Source organism: Capsicum annuum, chromosome 7 (genome assembly GCF_002878395.1).
Source record: "Capsicum annuum cultivar UCD-10X-F1 chromosome 7, UCD10Xv1.1, whole genome shotgun sequence".
NCBI classification, from domain to species: Eukaryota; Viridiplantae; Streptophyta; class Magnoliopsida; order Solanales; family Solanaceae; genus Capsicum; species Capsicum annuum.
This window is the reverse complement of record NC_061117.1, coordinates 18,019,800-18,041,417: the sequence shown is the minus strand read 5'-3', so window position 1 is coordinate 18,041,417 and position 21,618 is coordinate 18,019,800. Positions and strand designations below refer to the sequence as shown.

General features: G+C 30.7%; 3 protein-coding genes across 6 annotated transcripts; 2 read left to right on the top strand and 1 right to left on the bottom strand.

Moving 5' to 3' along the window:
- Positions 1–414: 414 nt before the first annotated feature.
- LOC124900044 lies at positions 415–2,479 on the top strand. 4 transcript variants are annotated; one of them, XR_007057629.1, is made up of 4 exons: positions 618–1,105; positions 1,285–1,382; positions 1,651–1,836; positions 1,945–2,479. XR_007057629.1 is itself a non-coding variant. In XM_047415217.1 (3 exons), exons 1-2 carry the CDS (start codon positions 1,016–1,018, stop codon positions 1,818–1,820), a joined length of 537 nt encoding a protein of 178 aa, XP_047271173.1. In that variant the 5' UTR covers positions 415–1,015; the 3' UTR covers positions 1,821–1,836; positions 2,115–2,479. The 4 variants fall into 4 exon arrangements, 2 of the variants coding, with proteins under 2 accessions (XP_047271173.1, XP_047271172.1); XM_047415217.1 differs by having other exon boundaries at positions 415–1,382; positions 2,115–2,479; XM_047415216.1 differs by having other exon boundaries at positions 614–1,382.
- A 6,912-nt stretch (positions 2,480–9,391) lies between these two features.
- LOC124885685 lies at positions 9,392–14,776 on the top strand. Its single transcript, XM_047393925.1, has 13 exons — positions 9,392–10,039; positions 10,360–10,803; positions 10,881–10,976; positions 11,055–11,135; positions 11,222–11,317; positions 11,569–11,649; positions 12,531–12,611; positions 12,903–13,079; positions 13,170–13,327; positions 13,421–13,484; positions 13,846–14,112; positions 14,173–14,429; positions 14,545–14,776. Exons 1-13 carry the CDS (start codon positions 9,392–9,394, stop codon positions 14,774–14,776), a joined length of 2,682 nt encoding a protein of 893 aa, XP_047249881.1.
- A 1,033-nt stretch (positions 14,777–15,809) lies between these two features.
- On the bottom strand, positions 15,810–17,169 carry LOC124885684. Its single transcript, XM_047393924.1, has 5 exons — positions 17,061–17,169; positions 16,696–16,901; positions 16,291–16,593; positions 16,144–16,193; positions 15,810–15,999 (listed from the first exon to the last, which is right to left on the bottom strand). Exons 1-5 carry the CDS (start codon positions 17,167–17,169, stop codon positions 15,810–15,812), a joined length of 858 nt encoding a protein of 285 aa, XP_047249880.1.
- Between the last annotated feature and the right edge of the window lie 4,449 nt (positions 17,170–21,618).

Below are 21,618 nucleotides of genomic sequence, written 5' to 3'. Positions count from 1 at the left end.
ATATATATATATATATTCATGTATATGAATAAAAAAAAACGATAATGCATCACCTCTCTTTGTTTAAAAAAATACAATTATTCATATTCTCTCTTTAAAAAAAAAAATAGTTTCTTTAACTTCTCTTACTTCTTATTAAACAAATTTCCTCATTTAATTATATTAATAACATATTTATGTAGTATGATCGAATATATAAACTATTTTTCTTGTTTACATTGTAAATGAGATGTGATTAAGGATTAGAAAGAGTCATGTTATAATTTCATTATAATAAATGTGTATATGCGATAAATATGTATTTTACTTATGATTATTTAAAGCAAAAAATGTTTAGTTTTAATTTTTCTATTAAAGGAGGAGTTATCTTTTGAAGAGTTATTATTATATATTATTCAGAAAAGGGTCAGAAATACCCTTCAAGTACTAGAAATGGTTCTAAAATACTCTCCATCTATCTTTTGGCTCTAAAATGCCCTTCTATCCACCAATAGGGCTCCAAAATACCCTTCCACTTAACAGACCTTTGATTAGGCTTTAATTTAACACATGACAGCTTGTCATTGATTAAAAATTTAATTATTTTTAAAACCCAACTTAATTTCCACTTAAACTACCCACCCATCTGTCCAACCCAATAACCCAACCCAAACATAACAATTAGAGGGGAAACATTCGTTTCAGCTTCTCCAAAATTCCAATCGCAATTTTAGGGTTTCTCAAATATTCAATCGCGGTTTCTAAGCTGCCAAACGCCGCCGACGGAGCTTCGGCAACTTTGACGGCGGTGTACCAGTGCCAAAATGTGCGCCAAGCCTCCGTGAACCTAACCCAACAAAAATCCCCAAAAAATACTGCCTCAAACACCGAAAATTTGCATTTGAATGCATCGCCACCATTTGCGATTTTTGGTAGTGGCAGCGCCGCCGCAGCTCACCGTCAAATAGGGAAAACTCAACACCAAACGGGGCATCTCCTTCAGGCGACCAAACCCCAGCAAGAAGATCCAAAAAATATGGCGTCAATTGTCGCCAATTTGAGATCGAAAATTTCGCTGGCGGAGCTCCAAATCCAACAATTTCAACGCCAATCAAATTCAAATGAGGTCAGGAACATAAATTTCACAAAAGCTCCTTTGATTTCTTCACAGAACGTGTCCAATTTTGAAATTAGAGTTTCAAAACCCCAATTTCACTACGACAACGTTCCGACTGCTGTAAATCAAAATTGGTCAGTAGATATGGTTCAAAATGTCTCAAGAAATGTATCCCTTATGAATTCCAGGGCCGATTCATCACAGAACTCAACCAATTTGAATTTCTATAAATCAAAGTGTGTTAAAGTTGATGAAAATGCAGTGCATTCAGTTGGGGACCCTAAAGGTTACTCTTCTTTATCTCCTAAAAACATTCTTGGTGCTGAAAAATCTGTTGTTGAACCCCAAAAATTGATGTACTTCAAATTGATGTTTTTGGTCTTTGTTCAGATTTGAACCTTGGTTCACTTCATTGATCACTAGACGATTCTTTAAATTGATGTACGCAGTGCTAGTTTTAGTTTCTCATTTGGTTTAGCTCTAGTTCTTTTTAATTTTAGTGATGAATTAGTGATATAGATAGCGTTTACTAATAACTGATTTCTTATATGCAGTAAGTACTCATCATTTGAACATAATGACCGAGAAGAGAGAGACAGAAGATCGTATTGCAGATGAGAAGGCTAGTGGAAAGAGGCAGAAGACTGTCCAGCAGCCTTCTGATGAAGATCGTGACAAAAATGTCCGCCAAGGAAAGCAAAAGAAGAGACTGTCCTTTTCTTGATACAGTCAATAGACAGGTAATTTCATCGCTATTGATCTGGAGATATTAGTAAATTTTTGTGTTGAAATGGTGATGATTGACTAATACTTTGTGTTTGTTCCTTTTTGCTTGTTTGTCATTGCAGGTTTTAGATTTTGACTTAATGAAAAAATGTTCGGTGTCTCGCGTAAATGTCTTTGTCTATGCATGTTTGATTTGTGGGAAGTACTATCAAGGAAAGGGTAAAAATACACATAAGGCATTTTGAAATGATGTTTTCTTTTGGGAGTTGAACATTTTCCTTTCTCGCACTAGGGTGAATTGGAAGTTGTCGAAGAGATGCAGAATGAAGCAGGCCGTATTGTTTCAAAGACTAGCAAAATGCCTTTCTTGTTGCCTCGTCAAGTACATTCCTGATGAAGATTCTGATGAATTTGAAAAAGATGACCAATCAATTTTAAAGCCTACTAAAGACAAGGATGGGTGGAAAGTAATAAAGAAGTAACTGAATATATAATCTAGTTTTTAGAGTTTGTTTATTGTTATGTAATGGCACAATGAAACTTTATATTTGATTTTTTTTAATGTTAATTAGACTTGATAGTTGTTGTATCTGGGAACAAATGACCAATGTTTTGTGGTTTTTGAACAATGCAATTGGTGACAATTTGCTATTGTGAGAGTATAGCTTTTGTAAAGTGACTAATATAGCTTCTGTAAAGTGAGTCATATAGTGTACTATTATGAAAGTGTTGTCAGACTTTGTGTCACTGCTGATAGTGCAAGTATTTGTGAATTACTTCTAGTTTTGGGGCTAAATAGAACCTGCACAAAGCTGAAAACATTGATACAGAAAGGTTCAGCTATATCAAAGCCCTTATCACTTTGCTTGAATTCATAGTTAGTAAATGTAATCATAATTCCCTGCATTCGATACATTCTCACCTCCAGGCTTACCTTACCTTTAACCTTTCTTATTTATAGCTCAAAATTTTGCAAACGAAAGAGAAGTAATCCGAAAGCAACTTAAGAAAGAACATTATGTACTATACTAAATTACCATTTTTCTGGGATTTGAGCTAGAATAGGCTCCAAATCGTCCAATCAATCATTTGATATTACATATAAATCAATCCAATAGGAGCAAAATGATGACTATTATAAGCCATACATATGACATTCATTTGATATTACAAAGCTCTTAAGCAGAGATGGTCCAAAACCTCAAATATCTTACAATTTGAAATTTATCATAAGACATCTATTGTTCCATTACATACATTCAAAAACTTAAAGAACTACTACCTGCATGTCCCTTGAACCCAAAAACATTCAACTAAAAAAAGTAACTGCTTCCCTATTTCTTGTCATCCTTCTTTGTCTTCAGTTTGCCTATTTTTTTGCTTTTTCAACATTCAATTTATTTGAATTCATGGTTTTGTTGCCTTTGTAAGTCAACTTTTTTGGTGAATATGGTAGATTTGTAGGTATACTCACACCATTTTCATCTCCCTTGAAGTCAATCTTCCTAGTACCAGTTGGTCGATGGGTAACTTTTTTAGCTTCAAGCCTAGTCTTAGCTTCAGAGATTCTTTTAGGTTGTATAGTTAGCTGCTCATCCTCTTCAGATTCGTCTCCATCTATATCAGCAACTGCACATAAAGGTGCAACACAATCAAGAGTAGGCATGACGACACCAGGTTCTTGGCTATCTTAAGGTGCTGATAGTAGTACATCTTGGACTAATTGTATTGATCTATTAAGCTACAAGAGTTGACAAAGTAGTTAGATAGTCGATTGGGTAAAGCGAATATTAAACAAGTATAGAAAAATTACTTACCAAAGGACATTTTCTTTGATTGTGGCCTGTTGCACCACAATGTCCACATGTCATTTTCAGCCCTTTTCTTGAAGCTGACCATACCCCCTCCCCCTTCCTAGACTCAGTTTTTTCTCTTTTTCTCTTAAGTTTTGGTCTACCAGCCATTTTATGTATTTTTGGTGGCTCCATAGCATGAGCAGAATCAACTTTCCAGAATTTAGAACCTCTAACAGGTTGTATCTTATACATGTACACCAACATGTAAGATTCTTTAGAATACCACCAATTCACATGATCTTCTGGTTCTTGTTTATCATGAATGTAAGCTTTGATGGAATGGGGACATGGTATACCTTTCAAGTCCCATGTCCTACACGTACACTTCTGTCTACCAATATGCACCACATGCGTATCTTTGCCCTCACCACCTCATACCCTTGATCTTCATTAGATTTAACTTCATAATAATGTGCAATCATAAAGTAATCATTATACAACTCCATAGCATATGGACTGAATTTTTTCCCCAATTTCTCCCCTCATTTTCAAGTTCTTCCAACCTTACCATGACCTATTTATACAAACAGTGAGAGAACAAGCTTAACTAAAAAAAATAGTAAGACAATATGCACAGAATCTCAAGACTTTAGCACCCAAATATCCCTATCTACAACAAGTATTATAAATTGACAGTAAATAGTAAAAAACTAAGGTTTTCAAACTGTGAAAAAAATAGTGAGCAGATTACCTTGGTTCTAATTTCTTCCAACATCTTGATTATAGGTTTTCCTCTTGCATTTAAAATCCATTTGTTGAATGATTCTATGAAATTATTTTCACAAGCAGAATTTTTGCAGACTGTATTAAAATAAGCCCTACACCAATGTTGTACAGGACACCACACTAAATCCTTGGCAGTTTGTTCAGAAAAAACACCCATATCCTTTAATAGATCATGAAATTCTTCTTCATATGTGCTCCAAGCAGCCCACCACAAAAGTTTCTTCATTTGTACACTTCTCTAAATCTTGCTCCAATTTATTTCTATGTGTCTTACACACCATCTATGATGTGATTTGGGAAATACTTGACTAATAGCATTCAACAACCCCTATAACAACAACAACAACAAACCCAGTGTATTCCCATATAGTGGGATCTGGGGAGGGTAAGATGTACGCAGTCCAACAACCCCTATAACAATAAACATAAAAATAGTTAAAGTACTAGTTGCATAATAATTCAATATAAAAGCATAAATAAATGTGTCAGGCAATTACCTTCTGTATATCAGACATAAATGTCAATCCTTCACCATCAGCTAAATCTAAGGAACTTCGCAACAATTCAGCAAGCCATTTCCAGGTTCTACTTGTCTCTTTGTCCACCACTGCCCAAGCAAGGGGATAGAAGTGTTTCATTGAATCTTGGCCAAGTGAAACTAATAAAATTCCCTTGTATTTTCCTTTTAAAAAGTGTCATCTATCCCTATAAAAGGCCTCAAACCCGCTTTTCAACCATTTTTCAGCACTTGAATACAAACATACATTCTTAAGAACCTTGTTTTCCCTTGGTCCAAAGCCTCTTTAGATATATTTATGATCACATTAGTACCAGGATTGCTCTCCCCCGGTTCTTTGGCATAAGCCTCCAACTTATTAAATTCATCAATATAGTTACCCTCCAATTTCTCTAATACAAGCCTCTTAACCTTTTTCACTGTAAAATAGCTACCATTCAGTTTAAAAGTATCATACAAATATTTTATCATATCTGTCACCTTGATTTTTGGATCATTCTGAATTTTCTTCTTGAAGTAGTGTGCTAAAGCATCTTGGGTAACTCTTTTATTCTTAAAAGCTGTCAAACATGTGTGTTTTGTATTCAAAGTCTTAATTTTGAAACCTGACTTTTCTTATCTTCAGATATCAAACACTCAAATGGACATCCAACATCACACACATATCTCAATCTGGTAGTGTCACTCTTATCAATTTAAAGACCTTTCTTATTAGCAATAGAGTAATAACTCACAACTCTCTTAGCTTGTTTAAGATTTTTAAGCACATACCCCTTTTCAACTCTAAGAACATGTCAAGCTGGTCATTGACTTCTCTACTCTTTTTGTTTCTAAAAAGTTCCAACTCTTCACTATCATAATCACTAAGAAGAGGCTCATTATTATCCGCCTCCTCTGATTCAGCATCAATTCCTATTCCTACAGCTACTTCATTTAAAATAGGCTGATTATCAAAAAAGATGTTTGGAGCTACAACACTAGCTTCACCCTCATCTACAACAAAGAGTTGAAGCATCCTGAACTGTCTAGACAAAATGGCTTGTAGGGTCCTAATACTTGAATCATCCTCAAGCAAAAAATATTCACCATTAGGCCCTGTTACTAGTAGTTTCTTGACAACCTTAAAACCAAATTTTCCAGTGAACTCTGTAGTAAAATCAATATATGACAATAGATCAACATCATATCCTCTCCAATATTGGTTCAGTTTCTTTGTGTAAACTAGTTGAAGAAATAAGATCCACTTTCCCCATGATTAAAAATTACATCCACTATATCAATCATTCTTCAATAAATTCACATGAAAAATAATTAAAAAATGGAACTTGTCAGACAACTATATGAGTAAACACAAGCAAACAGTAGGGAATCTAAAATTAGACACGTTTTGTGAAGAAATCGAAGGGGATTTTGTGACATTTTTGTTCCTAACCTCAGTTAGATTCGATTGGCGTTGAAATTGTTGGATTTGGAGCTCCGTCGTCGGAAATCGCCGCCGACGACAAAATTTTCGATCTCAAATTGGCGTCGATTGACGCCGTATTTTTTGAATCTTTTTGCTGGGGTTTGGTCGCCTAAAGGAGGCGCCCCGTTTGGTGTTGAGTTTTCCCCGTTTGACTATGAACGGTGGCGCCACTGTCGGAAATTGCAAACGGTGGCGCTGTGTTCCAATGCAAATTTCTGACGTTTGAGTGCGTATTTTTTAGGTATTTTTGTCGGGTTAGGTTTGTGGAGGCTTGACGCATGTTTTGGCACTGGTTCGCCGCTGTCAAAGTCGTCGAAGCTCCGGCGGTGGCGTTTGGCCGCTTAGAATCTGCGATTGAATTTTTGAGAAATCCTAAAATTGCGATTGGAATTTTTGAGAAGCTGAAACTAATGTCTAGAATAGTTTCCCCCTTTAGTTGTTATGTTTGGGTTGGGCAGATGGGTGGGTAGTTTAAGTGGGAATTAAGTTGGATTTTAAAAATAATTAGATTTTAATTAATTAAATTTCTAACCAATGACAAGCTTTCATTTGTTAAATTAAAGCTTAATCAGATGTCTGTTAAGTTGAAGAGTATTTTTAAGCCCTATAAGTGGATGGAAGAGCATTTTAGAGCCAAAAGATAGATGAAGGGTATTTTAGAACCATTTCTAGTACTTGAAGGGTATTTCTGATCCTTTTCCGTATATTATTTTTAGTAATGACTATAATAATAATTAATTTGTAACAATAATTGTGTTAATGTTGTTAAACTCTTCCACTACTCTATATCTGTCAGTGACAATTATTGATCCAATTATTGGTACCGTTTTGACAGCTTGACCCTTTATGTATTCAATATTTTATTTCTCTGTAATAATCTTTAAGAAAATAGAGTAGATAAGTATCATATCAAGTCAGTAAATAATATCACGACTTATATATATATATATATATATATATATATTTCATTTTTCACTATAGGTTTCAATTCTTTTGCGAAGTATAACATCAAATATAATTTTTACTATTATAATTTATTTTCTTTTTCAATAAATACCTTATAAAAATGAAGTTGATCGAGATATAAGATCTCCAATATTAATGAATTGTATGCAATGCAAATGCACATCAGATAAACCTTAATATGAAAAATCAATACCAAAGAAAACCAAACAAAAGGAAGAAGATTTTACCAACTTCTGCATTGCATGCATTACTATGTTAGAAACATAATTCAAGTATTTTTATTACTCTAATGTGTCTAAATGTATTTTTATTTATTTATGTTACGGATCGAGTCATTAATATATTTTAAAAACTAAGAATTACATATATACACAAATTTAAGTTAAATAATTATAAAAAATCTCCAATTGGTAAAGTAATTACACAAATCTCATAATAATTACAAAAATTCCTTTATTGGGTATTTTCTCTCTCATCAACATTATACATGTAACAACCGGTTTCATCCTTCCGTCTTTTACTCCCTTATGCTCCCATTATCAAGCCGTTATTTACTCCATTTTTGAAACCCCTCTTTTTACGGCGTACTTGAAGTAAAATCTACTTGTGGTTATCAAATTATAAGTTATTCAACAGTTAATTGTTTTTAATATCGTACTTCATTAATTTTTTTTAATTTTTTCTTGTTCAACTTTTTCAAATCAGGGGTTTTCCGTTTTTTGTTTTTTTGCATGTTCAAATTATAGTATTGTTCAAGCTTATTCAAGTTAAGTAGTTCGTCTTTTCGTTATTTTTCATATGGTACAAGTTAGATCTGAGATTTTCTTATTTTTAGTTCAATTTTCAATACTATTAACTTAAAATAGTGTTATTTGGTAATGGATAATCCTCCAAGTTTTAGTTTAGGAATTACTCAGTTAGATGCAACTGTACAAGATATTCCACTTGGATTTGTTCTTGCTACATTTGATGAACAGGATCCTGATTGGGCAGAGAATCAATCAAAGCACAGAAACGACCCCGTTACAATGAAGAAATTGATGGATAAGGCTGCTTCTAAATCAAAGAAGTCTACTTGAAAAGCAAGTAAAACAAAATTTGATGATTCTGGCCGACCACGTCCACCGAAGGTATTTACTATAACTGTATGTGTAATTTGAGACATGTATAATACTACACCATACATTAGTGTTTCATCAAAGGAATGTATAATATAGTTGCTCTGAAATATTATTGTAAAGCTTATACATTCTAATAAAGCTGATATTATTTTTTGAAATGTATAAGTTACTCATACATGTGTATTTTATGTTTATATTTTGGTCTGTCATAATTTGTTAGATGTATACATAACCATCATACATGTAGTGTATATGTTGAACTGAAATTTTTTATAAATGTATTTTCTGTTTATGTTTTGGTCTGTTATAATTTATTAAATGTTAGATGTATAAGATAAAATCGTACATTTATGACTATAGTGTATATATTAGACTGAAATTTTTATACATTTAAACAGTTTAATTTTTAATGTATAAATAAACCTCATACATGACTAATAATTGTTTAATGTTGGTTTGACTTATGTTATGAAAGTATAAATGAACATCATACAATCAGTAACTGTTAGCTAATTATGTCAATGTATAAATAACCCTCATACATGACTAACTGTTTAATTGTCAATGTATAATTAACCCTTATACATGACTAACAATTTAATTGTCAATGTATAAATAACCCTCATACATGACTAACTGTTCTTTGATAAGTAACCATCACACATGTTTTATTGATTAAATTATTTTTCAGATGTATAAGTAAACATTATACATGTGTTAGTGTATTGTATATTTTGACCTTATACAGTTATAAGTTACCCATCATACATGACTAACAATTGTTTTATGTTGGTCTAATTTATGTTATGAAAGTATAAATGAACATCATACAATCAGTAACTATTAGCTAATTATGCTATATTTTTTTCCCTGGGCATGAAATACCGAATTGATAAAGTCCCACCACACCCATTGCATATGGGGAGCTTAAGTAACTGTGCTTTCAGGAAAGAGATAAAGGAATATTTTCGAGAGAATGTACTCAGAGCATTAAATACGATTTTTGGCATATTTCTGGATTTTCCACGGTGCAACTGGATAGGACATATTTCAAAATGCCTACTTATGCTTGAAATTCAGCAGGATAACAAAGACGAGCTTCATGTTTGGGTACAAGGGAAAATCCTCATTTTCACAATGCTTGAATTTGCCATTATAAGTGGTCTGAAGTGTACCGATAATATTGATGATTATATGTATACTTCATCATCTAAATCAGCGTTGATGTCGAGGTATTTTTCTGACAATAAAGGAGCAATAACTCATTCAAAATTGATAACACGGGTGCAGAATGAAAGCTTTGATAACGCTGAAAATGCTCTGAAACTGGAGATATTGTTCTTTATTCATACATTTATATTTTCTCAGCATAAGAAAGCACCAATCAGTGTTGCGCACTTTCAAATTGTTGAGGAAGGTCGGTACATTCACTTTTCATGGGGGAAGGTCACATTTGAAAAGTTAATGAGTTCCTGGCAACAGGATTTCAACACTGTGAAGCAGTTATATTCATTGGGTGGAATGCCGCAAGTTCTAAATGTTTGGATGTTTGAGTGCTGCTCCAAAGTAGAATAAAAAACTATTGTCTGTCAGAGAAACGTTATTCCCAGAATACTAAACTAGTCGGTGTAGTGTATAAGGCCTAAGTATTAATCTTTTATGTCTGGCATGTTCACCAAGGTAATTCTTTAACTTTGTACTTATTTTGTTTATTAACTTCGTTTCATTTATGTGCAAATATTTTATTTTTTTATTATTCTTTCCAGTATTCTTACAAGAATATACAACCTACAACCGATGAAGTTAGGAGATTGGATTTGTCCTTTTGAAAAGATTTGGAGATATGTGATCCAACAACTTAGCTTTTTACATCTGATTCTGGAAAGTTGAAAAAGATAGCAGTTGAAATTCAACAGCGTGTTGGCACCATTGCTGAAGAATTTGGTGATTTCAGCACTATACCGTCGCGGGAAATCCTCATAAAGACTGGTTTTGAATCGCCTGTATCGCTTGACCAACCTTTGAAGAAAAGAAAGACTGTCATGTTTGAGCAAGAAAAGAAAGCGGTGATGGATAATGATACATCTGGATCTGGTCATGCAGTACATCATGGATCTGATTTGTATCGTGAAACACATAAGGATGCAGCAGACAAGAGAGAAATTGGTGTGTCTGAAATTCAACATCATCATCATCATCATCATGTAGAAATTGGTGTTTCTCCGCAGAGTCACCAATACAAGTCTGTTCCTTCATCATCCACACAGCCTGAATGGACTTCTAAATCAAGTTTAGATGGAGATGAAATAAAGAATTACACCAATAAATGTGTGAGTTTAGTTTCTTCATTGTACATTTTATCAGAATAGCATGATTTGTTTCTACTAACTTTTTTTTACGTGATAAGTTTGCTGAAACGATGGCCGAACTGGTTACACTAATATCAAAAATACCTGCTGAGGTTGTCAAAGCATTGAAAAATGAACAAAATCAGCAATCACAGGTATAACAAATTAATTTCATTATATTTTGCATAACGTTACTGAAATCTTCATACATTCAAATTTTTGTTGTTATAAAGGAGGACAAAATTGATGAACAACAACAAAGTCAAAAAGACGGATCCAACAAACAAGAGCGACAACATAAATCTGATATGCAGGTACTTTTTCTCACTTATGTTTTTTTTTTACTATAAATCACCATACTTACCTTATCAAAAATAAATGTTGTTTGTTTTCAAAATAGCATGAAGATTATGATAAAGGATCACTAAACGATATGAAAGTGTCTCGTGATGAAGAATCTAATAAGCAGAACCTTCTTGAAGAGCAACAATTATTGGTATTTATATCCTGAATACTTGTTACGTACTAAACTTGTGCAGTTTAACTATTCATCATACATTAACTTGAATGTATAATGATCAGTTATATATTAAACTTTCTACATTTTCCTTTAAAAAAAACATGTTATTTATGAATTTCTTCTTTAATAATAATGTCATTTACACTTACTTAAACAACATCATTCAAGAATTACCGAAAATGATCTTATGAGAACTGTTAATTAAAGTGACTTGTAATTTAATTTAGGATGTGAATGCAGCCGATAAAGATGCAGGTCGTGAGGATAATTTTGAAAATGAGGACTGTTCTGATTTGCAAGCTTTAGAGGTATCAATATTTATACATTTAAACAACCCTCATACATGACTAACTGTTGTTTAATAACTAACCATCACAACTGTTTAACATATTATATTAAATTTCAGATGTATAAGTTAACCTTATACATTTGTTAATATAGCATAGATAATATCTTTACACAGTTATAATTTACCCTCATTCATAACTAACAATTGTTTAATATTGGTTTGATTTATATTTATGAAAGTATAAATGAACATCATACAATCAGTAACTGTTATGTAATTATGTCAATGTATAAACATCCATCATACATGACTAACAATTTAGTGATCTAGACGCTTTCAATAGTTTGCACATTGTTTAATAGTTGTCTTAATAAATATAAATTTTTATCTACATGCAACTTGGATAATGATAATTAACACATAAATAATAGGATGAGATTATTACATATGAAGAAGAATGTAGCTATGAAGAGTTGGGAAAAAAGAACATTTCAGATGTAGAAGATTTGCCGGTATTCTTATGTCCCTAATATCGTTTTATTACTACTATAAGTTTCTATACACATGTAGTTTCTTCTAAATTCTTCATATTAGGACAGTTAAATGTACATATAACATTCAATTGAACATATCAAGAACAGTCATACATCCAACATACAAACTTTTTCATTAACATAAAGGTTGTAGTTCATGATTAACATCATTCATATTTATGTTTTTATTGTCATAAAATCATTTGTGCATCAAATATTACATCGTTTGTTACTACTGATATATTTATATATTCAAATGCACCCATTACATATAGAAATTTCTTATCACGGGTGTTAAACTTCATAAAAAAATTTTACATTATACTTTGAATAAATGTTAATACACAATAATTGTTATTTAATTTAGGATGTGAATCTAACTGCTAAAGAAGATGTTGCTGAAGTGAATTTAAATAATCAGAAATCTACTGATGTGACAGATGTCCAGGTATTTTTTTTTTGCTTAACACTTCGTTTTTTTTTTACACAAAAATATCATTCTATGTGTTCGACCTTGTAAAAGTACATATTGGGACTTAATGTTAATTCTCTAGTGCATATCAAATTTTTCAGTGAATTTGAACCAACTGGAATGTATTAATTTTTTTCTCTACTGCATATCAAGTTTTTCCTGATATTGATGCTGTCATGATTTCTAGCATAAATGTTGTAAGCATTATTATATTTACACATTCAAATATTATATGTATACATTACAAATCTGTATATGTTCACGTAGGATGAAGTTGGTGGGACAATAACTGGTTCAATACAATCAGTTGTAGATACAATTTTATTTGGACTGTCAACACCTTTGACTACAAAGTCATTGGATGTTGGTACTTCAAATAAAATGACCGAAAGACACTGGGACCTTCCAGACAGTCAGATTCCACCTGACTTCCCTGATGCTCAGGTTCGGGAGCTTCAAGCGTAAAAAAAAAAAGCACCTGCCAAATGAGAAAGAAAGAAGTCCAGGGTTTTAAGATCACCATACATTTCAAAGTATGGTTCTGGCTCCAAGGATGCGGTTGATATCGATAAAGAGGAGAAACTGAAGTATGCTTTTGATGGGTACAACATCAACCAAGATTTGTCTAACGAATTGATGATTGATTACTCCCCGTGGATTGCCGTAGGATTGCTGAAAACTCATTCTGCCAAGTAAGAAATTTGATATTATATTTTTTCCTAACAATACTTTGCCATCTTAATCTAAACGGTTACTGTCATGTGTAATCAATGATTATTTTACAGGAAAGAGACGGACAATCACTATCGAGTAAATGCTTCTGGGTTAGGTTTTAGACAATTGGACTTTGTCGTTGCATACCCACAGTAAAAAAATTAGTTTTACTTGATGTCCGAACGCAAGACATGCTGGAAGGATGAGGTAACTTATTCTAACTATTATCCATATCATAAGTTCTTTTGCTGATACTTAATATTCAACAATAGCATAACATAGCATACATTAAAACATATGTATAATAACATATTATACATGTTAACCATTGTATGGTAACATATCATACATGCAATATTTTCCATTATAATTTCTTCAACTTTAACTAACATGTCATGTATAATAGCTGTATATCATACATCTACTAAAAAATTAAGGTCAAAGCTACTGATTTCTTTGATTCGTTTTTACTATTTTACCCTGCTTTCACTTGTAGCATTTAGATGTGATCTTCTACTACTTGAGAAAGAAATCAAAGATTCAGTTGGGTGATAATTATAGATATACAACGACAAGCTGCTTCTTTAAAACATATGTTGAGAAGACACATACTCGCTATTATCCAGCGGAATCGGCAGTTGACCTATCCATGCAACAAGACTATGCAGAATCAATTGTGGTGGCTAAGAATGAAGATGCTATTGCTAATATAATTCAGGGATTATGTATGCCTGCTGGATTACCATGGTGTATGGTTGATAAGGTATATGTTCCAATTAACTGCGGTAAAGAATTTCATTGGGTATTGACGGTGATTGTTTAGAAGGAAAGATTAATACGTGTGTATGACTCACTTTCAAGTAAAAGGAAAAAAGAACCTCCAATTGAAATACAAAAGCTTGCAGTTATGCTTCCAACTTACTTGTCAGACAATGACTTTTATGATAAGACCGAGCGAACTAACTGGCCATCACTTGAAGCTTACAAAGGGAAGATTACTCAGCAAACTGGTCTTATAAATGAAATACCATTTGATATTGACTATGTACAAAATATCCCACAAAAAACGTCTGATAGTTTGTAAATAAATTACAGTTTATTTTTCATGTATAATAATGTTAGAATTGATTTACTGATTATTATTATTATTATTATTATTATTATTATTATTATTATTATTATTATTTGAATTCAGGGACTGTGGCGTATTTGTGTGTGCCTATGCAAAAATATTAAGTGAAGGACTACAAGTTCATTCATGTGAGTTTGATTCTGCATGTCAACGTGCACGCTATGCTTTCTTACTGTGGCATTACGGAGTGGAAAAGGAAAATGAAGGGTACACGAGTGATAATGGAGATCCGCCTCGACCAAGGAAAAGTGTTATCAAAGAAATTGAAGCAAATGCAATTGTTACTTTAGAGTAGCAATGTTTTCTAATTGTTGGCATTGATAGAACTATTTCTTATTTTTGGTGTTTAATGTTACACATTTTCAGTAATACTTTCTTATGGTTAATGAACATTTTATGTATGTCTTTTTTTTTTTTTTTGAAACAATTGATTAGCAGTTTCTTACACAATACTGTTATGATACAAAATTTTTCTTAGTCGAAATTGAGTTTACCTTATATTCTTTTTTTACGACGTGTACAAACAAAAAATAAAAATATATTGCCATTACATTTGAACACATAATATTTTTAATGTAACATAAATTTTCTTTTCAGGTAAAACTACATTACACTAATTATTAATACGTTAAATATATGTTACACATTACATATAGTATCCTGTTGTCACACTTTATATTTTCTTAAACAAAATTATCAAACATAGTTTACCAAAATCACTTTTATAAATTATTACACAATTTCATACAATGATACAAATGTATAATCTAATTTACACATTCTTAAATGAACAAAATCATTCTTTATATAAACGTATAACATGTAACAATTCATATTGAATAGAATGATATTTTTTCCTGTGAAAGATAATACACCAACACAACGTATAACACTAAATTATACATTTCTTACTCAGTAATACTAACGTATAACAGTTCATACAGATTATGTTTCAACTATTTTTTAAGCGAATGTTATATTTTCCGGTCAACATAACACATATACCAATCAGTTGAAAATTACAGTGATATAGTTATGAAATATGATAAATAAAAAATTACACAATCTGTTCAAATACTATTAAATATTAAATGAACAAGTGAAACTCAAATAGCAACCAAAAAACTTAAAATTAATTGTTCCAGCATTCCAAAGAAATCTAATTAAACTGATTATACTACTAAAAACAAACAAACCATCAACATGTAGAAAAAAATATTATCTTTATCATGATTCCTTTGGAAAGAAACCACACGTCATACGATTGCGACCGGTTCTTCCACATTTACCACATCGGTTTGAATTTGAAGACAATGATTCACTAGATTTCAGATGTCTTCCTTTTTTTGGCCTTTCAGGAGGTCTTCGATGTGCCTTCCTTTTTTTGGCCTTCCAGGAGGTCTTCGATATTTGGACGGCAAAACTTCTTCATCATCAACAAAACATGGAACATTCCAATCCTTCTTGTCTGGCATTAGAATTATCGGGAGTTTATATGTCTTCACTATGGTTTGTGGCCTGTACAATTCAGCGCAATAACGACCATAATCCTTTACATCCACATTTTTACTTTTTAATACGACAATTTCATGTGGATAAGGTATTTCATCAATTTGATATCAACCACAATTACACGTACCACGCTTAATATCTACAATGTACCTCCGTCCCGAATCATAAACACAATAAAGATAACTCCCTGCTGGTTTAACCTGTTACCAAAAGGCATAACATGTTTCAGATACAAAAATATTAATATACACTTAATGTAAAACAAAGTTTATGTTCCATAATTATTTTAACACATACCATCATCCGCAAAGCTTTAACACCATTATGAGTTAGAATTTCTTCAAATCTTCTGCCAAGAGTTGTATTTGTATATGATGCAATTTCGTTGTTCTTACAATTCCATGCAGCAAATAAGATTCTAACTTCTTCTAGGAAACCTAGAATAGGAAGTTTTCTAGCCTCAACCAAACAACCATTAATACATTCGGCTATATTTGAAGTCATCATTCTACCTCTATTTACTGGTGAGTGACACCTAGCCCATTTTTCATATCCATCTTCCTCTAGATATTCCTTAACTCTTTGATCAACCTTAGCAACCTTTGACGTAATATATTCAAAATCTCATTTTTTATAAGATTTAGCCATGGAATAATAAAGGTCACTAAGTCTATCTTTTCTTTTCCTAAAATGGGTGCAAACGTTTTTCCATAAATGCCATATACATGCTAGATGAAGGACATTAGGATAAACAATGCTTACACCTTTTATGATACTTTCATTTCTGTCTGAAACAACACACATGTTGTCTCTTTCACCAAATTCCTCTCTAAACTTTTGAAAAAAACAAATTAACGCGTTGTCATTCTCCGAATCAACAACACCGTAAGCTAATGGCAGAATACAACCTACATATAAATTTAAAAAGTCAATCATTTTTTTAAAAAAATAGTAAATAACAATAATTTACCTGCACAAAAATTTAACAATGTATAAGATAAATAATATATAGTAAATAACAAAACAAAAAAAAAGTACAACACAAAAAAAAATTAAACGCACAATACCTGCACCATCTAATGTGCTTGCTGATACAAATGTTCCTTCATATGGACCGCTTAAATGTGCCCCGTCAACAACAACAACTGGTCTACAAAATTCAAAATCCCTAATCATCGGACGCAATGCAATAAACAAGTATTTAAACTCATTATCTACTGCCTTATGCATCCGAATGTGCGATTGGGAATACACTTGGTTCAACATATATATTTAATGGGACATTTTTCTATATCCATCTGCTGGTCCACCTCTAAGCATCGCAATCGCCTTCTCTTTTGCATGTCATGCTTTCATGTAGTTAATGTCGACTCCGTAAACAACTTTCATCTCTTCGATAATGTCCGCGGGGGTGTGTATTCTTTTGTGATTGATTAATTTTGGAGCAGTAAATTCACTCACAAAATTACTTATCGCAACCACATTATTCAGCACTCGGTCTCTAAGACTGCAACTATGCTCTGAAACAAATGTTTTAATCACAAACAATTCTAATTCATTCATACAAGAAGCCTTCATGACCCATTGACAATATTCGTTACGACAAATGAGTACATAGCTTCATCAAAATATAAAAACTTAGTCATTCTATTAACTAAAAGTATTAATCTAGCGAATAGAAAGAAAATAAATGTATTCCAGCAACTGTCCAGTAATATTATACATATCTCTGAATGTATAATATAAATTATACATTCATTTTTTAAATAACCAAAAACAAATAATACAACACATTAATCAAAGAATTAAATTTCATAAAGTATGTATTCATGTTATCAGTACATATCTGTAACAACTCATAAAAACTTAATCAATGTATAAAACAGAAATATTAAAACATAATATATTAATAAAAAAAAAAAACTTTCAATGTCACAATTATATTATACATATCTCTGAATGTATAATTTAAATTATACATTCAAAATTTTTAATTAAAAAATCAGTAATAACAGACAAATGAGTTCACAATCTGTTAAACCAATGCATCATATATTTCTTCATTTGGCACAATTTAATTATACATTAACCAATACATAACAAATCACATTATACATTCGTATGATAGCATTACATATCACCAGTTCAAAAAATATTATGCCAACGGATTAACATAGTCGAAACAAAAATAAAATATATAACGTAAAATTAAGAAATAGTCTCAATTGTTTTTTAATCTTTTCAAAGACTCTCGAAGCAAAATAAAAATATGTTACAATTATTTAAATCAATTATTCATTGTTGTAGATTAAAATTGTGGGAAAAAAATTGTAAAATATTTTGAAAAAATTCACTGTTGCAAATTAAAATGACGGAAAAAGGAATGGTGAAATATTTTGAGAGGAAAATTGAGGGGTATTAAAGTCATTTAATAAGTTAATGCATGTATTAAAGACTTTGCATTACTAATACATAGAAAATGAGTGGTATTAATAATGCACACCTTAATACACAATAAAGTGTATAACTAATGCTTGCATTAGTTATACATTGACTAAAAATTACACCAAACAAGGTATTCATGATACACATTAATTAATACATGCATTATTTTTGTTAATACACTCTACCAAACGATCCCTATAAAGTGTATTATCCCCTTAGAAACCATGAGATTACTTATCCATGGCTTAATAATACATGGATAAGAGAATTAAATGACTCAACTACCCCTAAATTCTTTTTATTAATTTTTTCTTTTAGTTTCATTTTAAATTTAATCACTACAATTTTGGTTGTTATGTTACATTTAATTGGCCAACTTTTTTTACTTTGCGTATGCGGATCAAGTGCTTAAATATCATTTATTCCCTTATGTTGGTTGATAGTTTCGAATGTGAACTACATTTATGCTATTTTGTAATTGTTCAATTTACAGACGGATTAATTTAAATAGAAAAAATTATTGTCAAATAAATATATAATTTGAAAATCTTAAATTATATTGTCAACAGTCTATGATGTTCTTACATAGTGTGCTTTACATTTTTTAAAAATTATTTCTCTATAATATGACAATTATTTATTTGTTTTAAATTTTTCTTGATTAAATAGACTCAATTTTTTTTAAAAGAAATAAATGATCAACTAAGCGGAGTGAGAATTATTATTCATATTTTAGCTTTTTTAAGATCGCGCAAAGGGTGAGCAACTTGACTAGTTAAATAAAGTAGAAAATCTCATAAAAATTTAAGGGTATAATTGTAAAAAAGATTTTGTTGAGTTTTAAAATACATGATATATCTAGTTTTTAATACAATGAACCAAACACTTGATAAAAAATAATCCTTGTATTACTAATCCCTGCATTACTAATCCTTGTATTGCTAATCCCTATATTGTTAATCCATGGATAACTTCTCTTTGTACCAAAAGACCCCTAATAGTCTTAATGTCTTTATCTTGCTTTTCTTTCATTTTTTTTTTTTTGAAAATGATTTTCGTGAGCCAAGATGTTATGTCGCCCTGTTGGAAACTATCTCTCTATCTTACAGTAGTGGCGAGGTCTACAAACACTTCATTCATAGTAGATCCTGCTTATAAAAATATACTTTGTATATTATTATTTTCACTATTCATTTATAATTAAATAATAAAATTTGTTTTAAATATTATATGCCATCTATATCTATCTAAAATGTTGTTTGAATAAAAGGCTCCGCAAAGAAAAAAATCATCTTTTCATTAATTTTTTCAAATTATTTTAATATTAAATATTTGCTATAATAATATCTGTGAATTTATTGTCTTCCTAAATATATGTGAATTAAAACTCCTAAATATATGAAAAGTTACCCCACCTTACCCAATTTATTTCTTAAAGAATAGGAGTAATCTCCCTTCTTTTATATATATATATATATATATATATGCGCTAAGGCCAATCAAAATCTTTATGATAGTTGCTTCACGAATCCCTCTTAAGTAATTTATGTAACATATTAGATGTCGAGAGCCATGCTAGAACGAACTCAATATATGTTACTTTCTTGATCCGAATCAATGCAACGCAGATGAACGATCAAACAATATTTGGTATGATTTTAAATATTTTTAGTTGTTAATTCGTATTATGATTTATTGTATTTCTTACATAATTTCTATTATGTCTCAGTTTATGTTATATTATGGAATTTTAAGAGTCGATCAATTTATTTAAAATTTTTCAAGTATTTTATGTTGTTAATTATTGTGCTTTATAGTATTCTTTTACATCATTTTCAGATAATATAGATACTCTCTCTATCTCCGTTTATGAGGCATTGATGGAATTTGAAGAGGCAATTAAATTTTAATATAGTTTTTAGATATTTAAGTTGTTAATTATTATGATTTATAGTACCTTTTAACATAATTTTCACATAATATATGTTACTTCCTCTACTCCAATTTATCTGACATTGCTAAGATTTGGAGAATCAACCAAATTTTAATATGTCTTTTTAAATACTTTAAGGGGCCGTTTGGTGTGAGGTACTAAGACAAGTTATTTCGGGATAAAATAATAGTCCCGGGATAATTTTTTTAATACACCATTTGGTTTGGCAATATTTGGGATAACTTATCCCGGGATTAATAATAGTCCCAAGATAAGTTATACCACATATTTGGTGGTATAAGTTATCCCACCTTAATTTATCCCGGGATAAATTATAAAATGACAAAAATATCCCAAATCCATTACAAACACATTTCTCCAATCTTTTTCATCATCTTTAATTATTGCTTTTGAAATTGATAAAAGATTATTGATATCTACTTGATTATCTACAACGTGTTATTTATGACAAATTAAAAAGACTAAAATATCTTATTTTGGAACTAAGGAAATATATGACTAAGAAAAATTAGCCTCTTATAATTAAATTTTGTATTTTTTTTCATTCCTTTGCTTGTGAATTTTATAAACTTATACGCTATTTTCTTATATAAAGGATCAAAATGCAATATTAACAAATTAAAAAATAAAATATGTTAGATTCATACATAATAAGGATCAAAACTAGGTACTATAATTTTTTATATATCCAACAAAATGTAGGTACTATAATTTTATAAGAATAGAAAAATGGAATTCAACATCAATTTTTTCCTTCCAAGTGTTCTTTTTGTGAATTGATAACATAAAAAGTTATTACTACACAATGAAAAGATTAACTAAAGTAAGTAGATTTTATAATAATAATTATCATTCACTAGTAATCTATAAAATATTTTAACAACTGCAAAGGTGTTGCCTAGTTTTAATACACATTATCGTTTCACTATCGACTCTATTGTTCAATTACATATTTTAAATTAAATAGTTTTTTAATAACTTGAAAATTGATATTGTATATATCAATTAAAATGAATTTTAATATTCTATATTATATGAGTAATATGTGTTTAAATGAAGTGACATAAACAACAAATCTTCTTTTACTTTAACAAATTTAAGTTGGAAGTTTTTAATTCAAACCAAATAAGATGTAGTAAGTTTTTTTTTTAAACGCACACGGTATAATCATGGGAAGGCACATGCAAAAAAATTAAAGCTAAATAAGATGAAAGTTTTATTTTTAA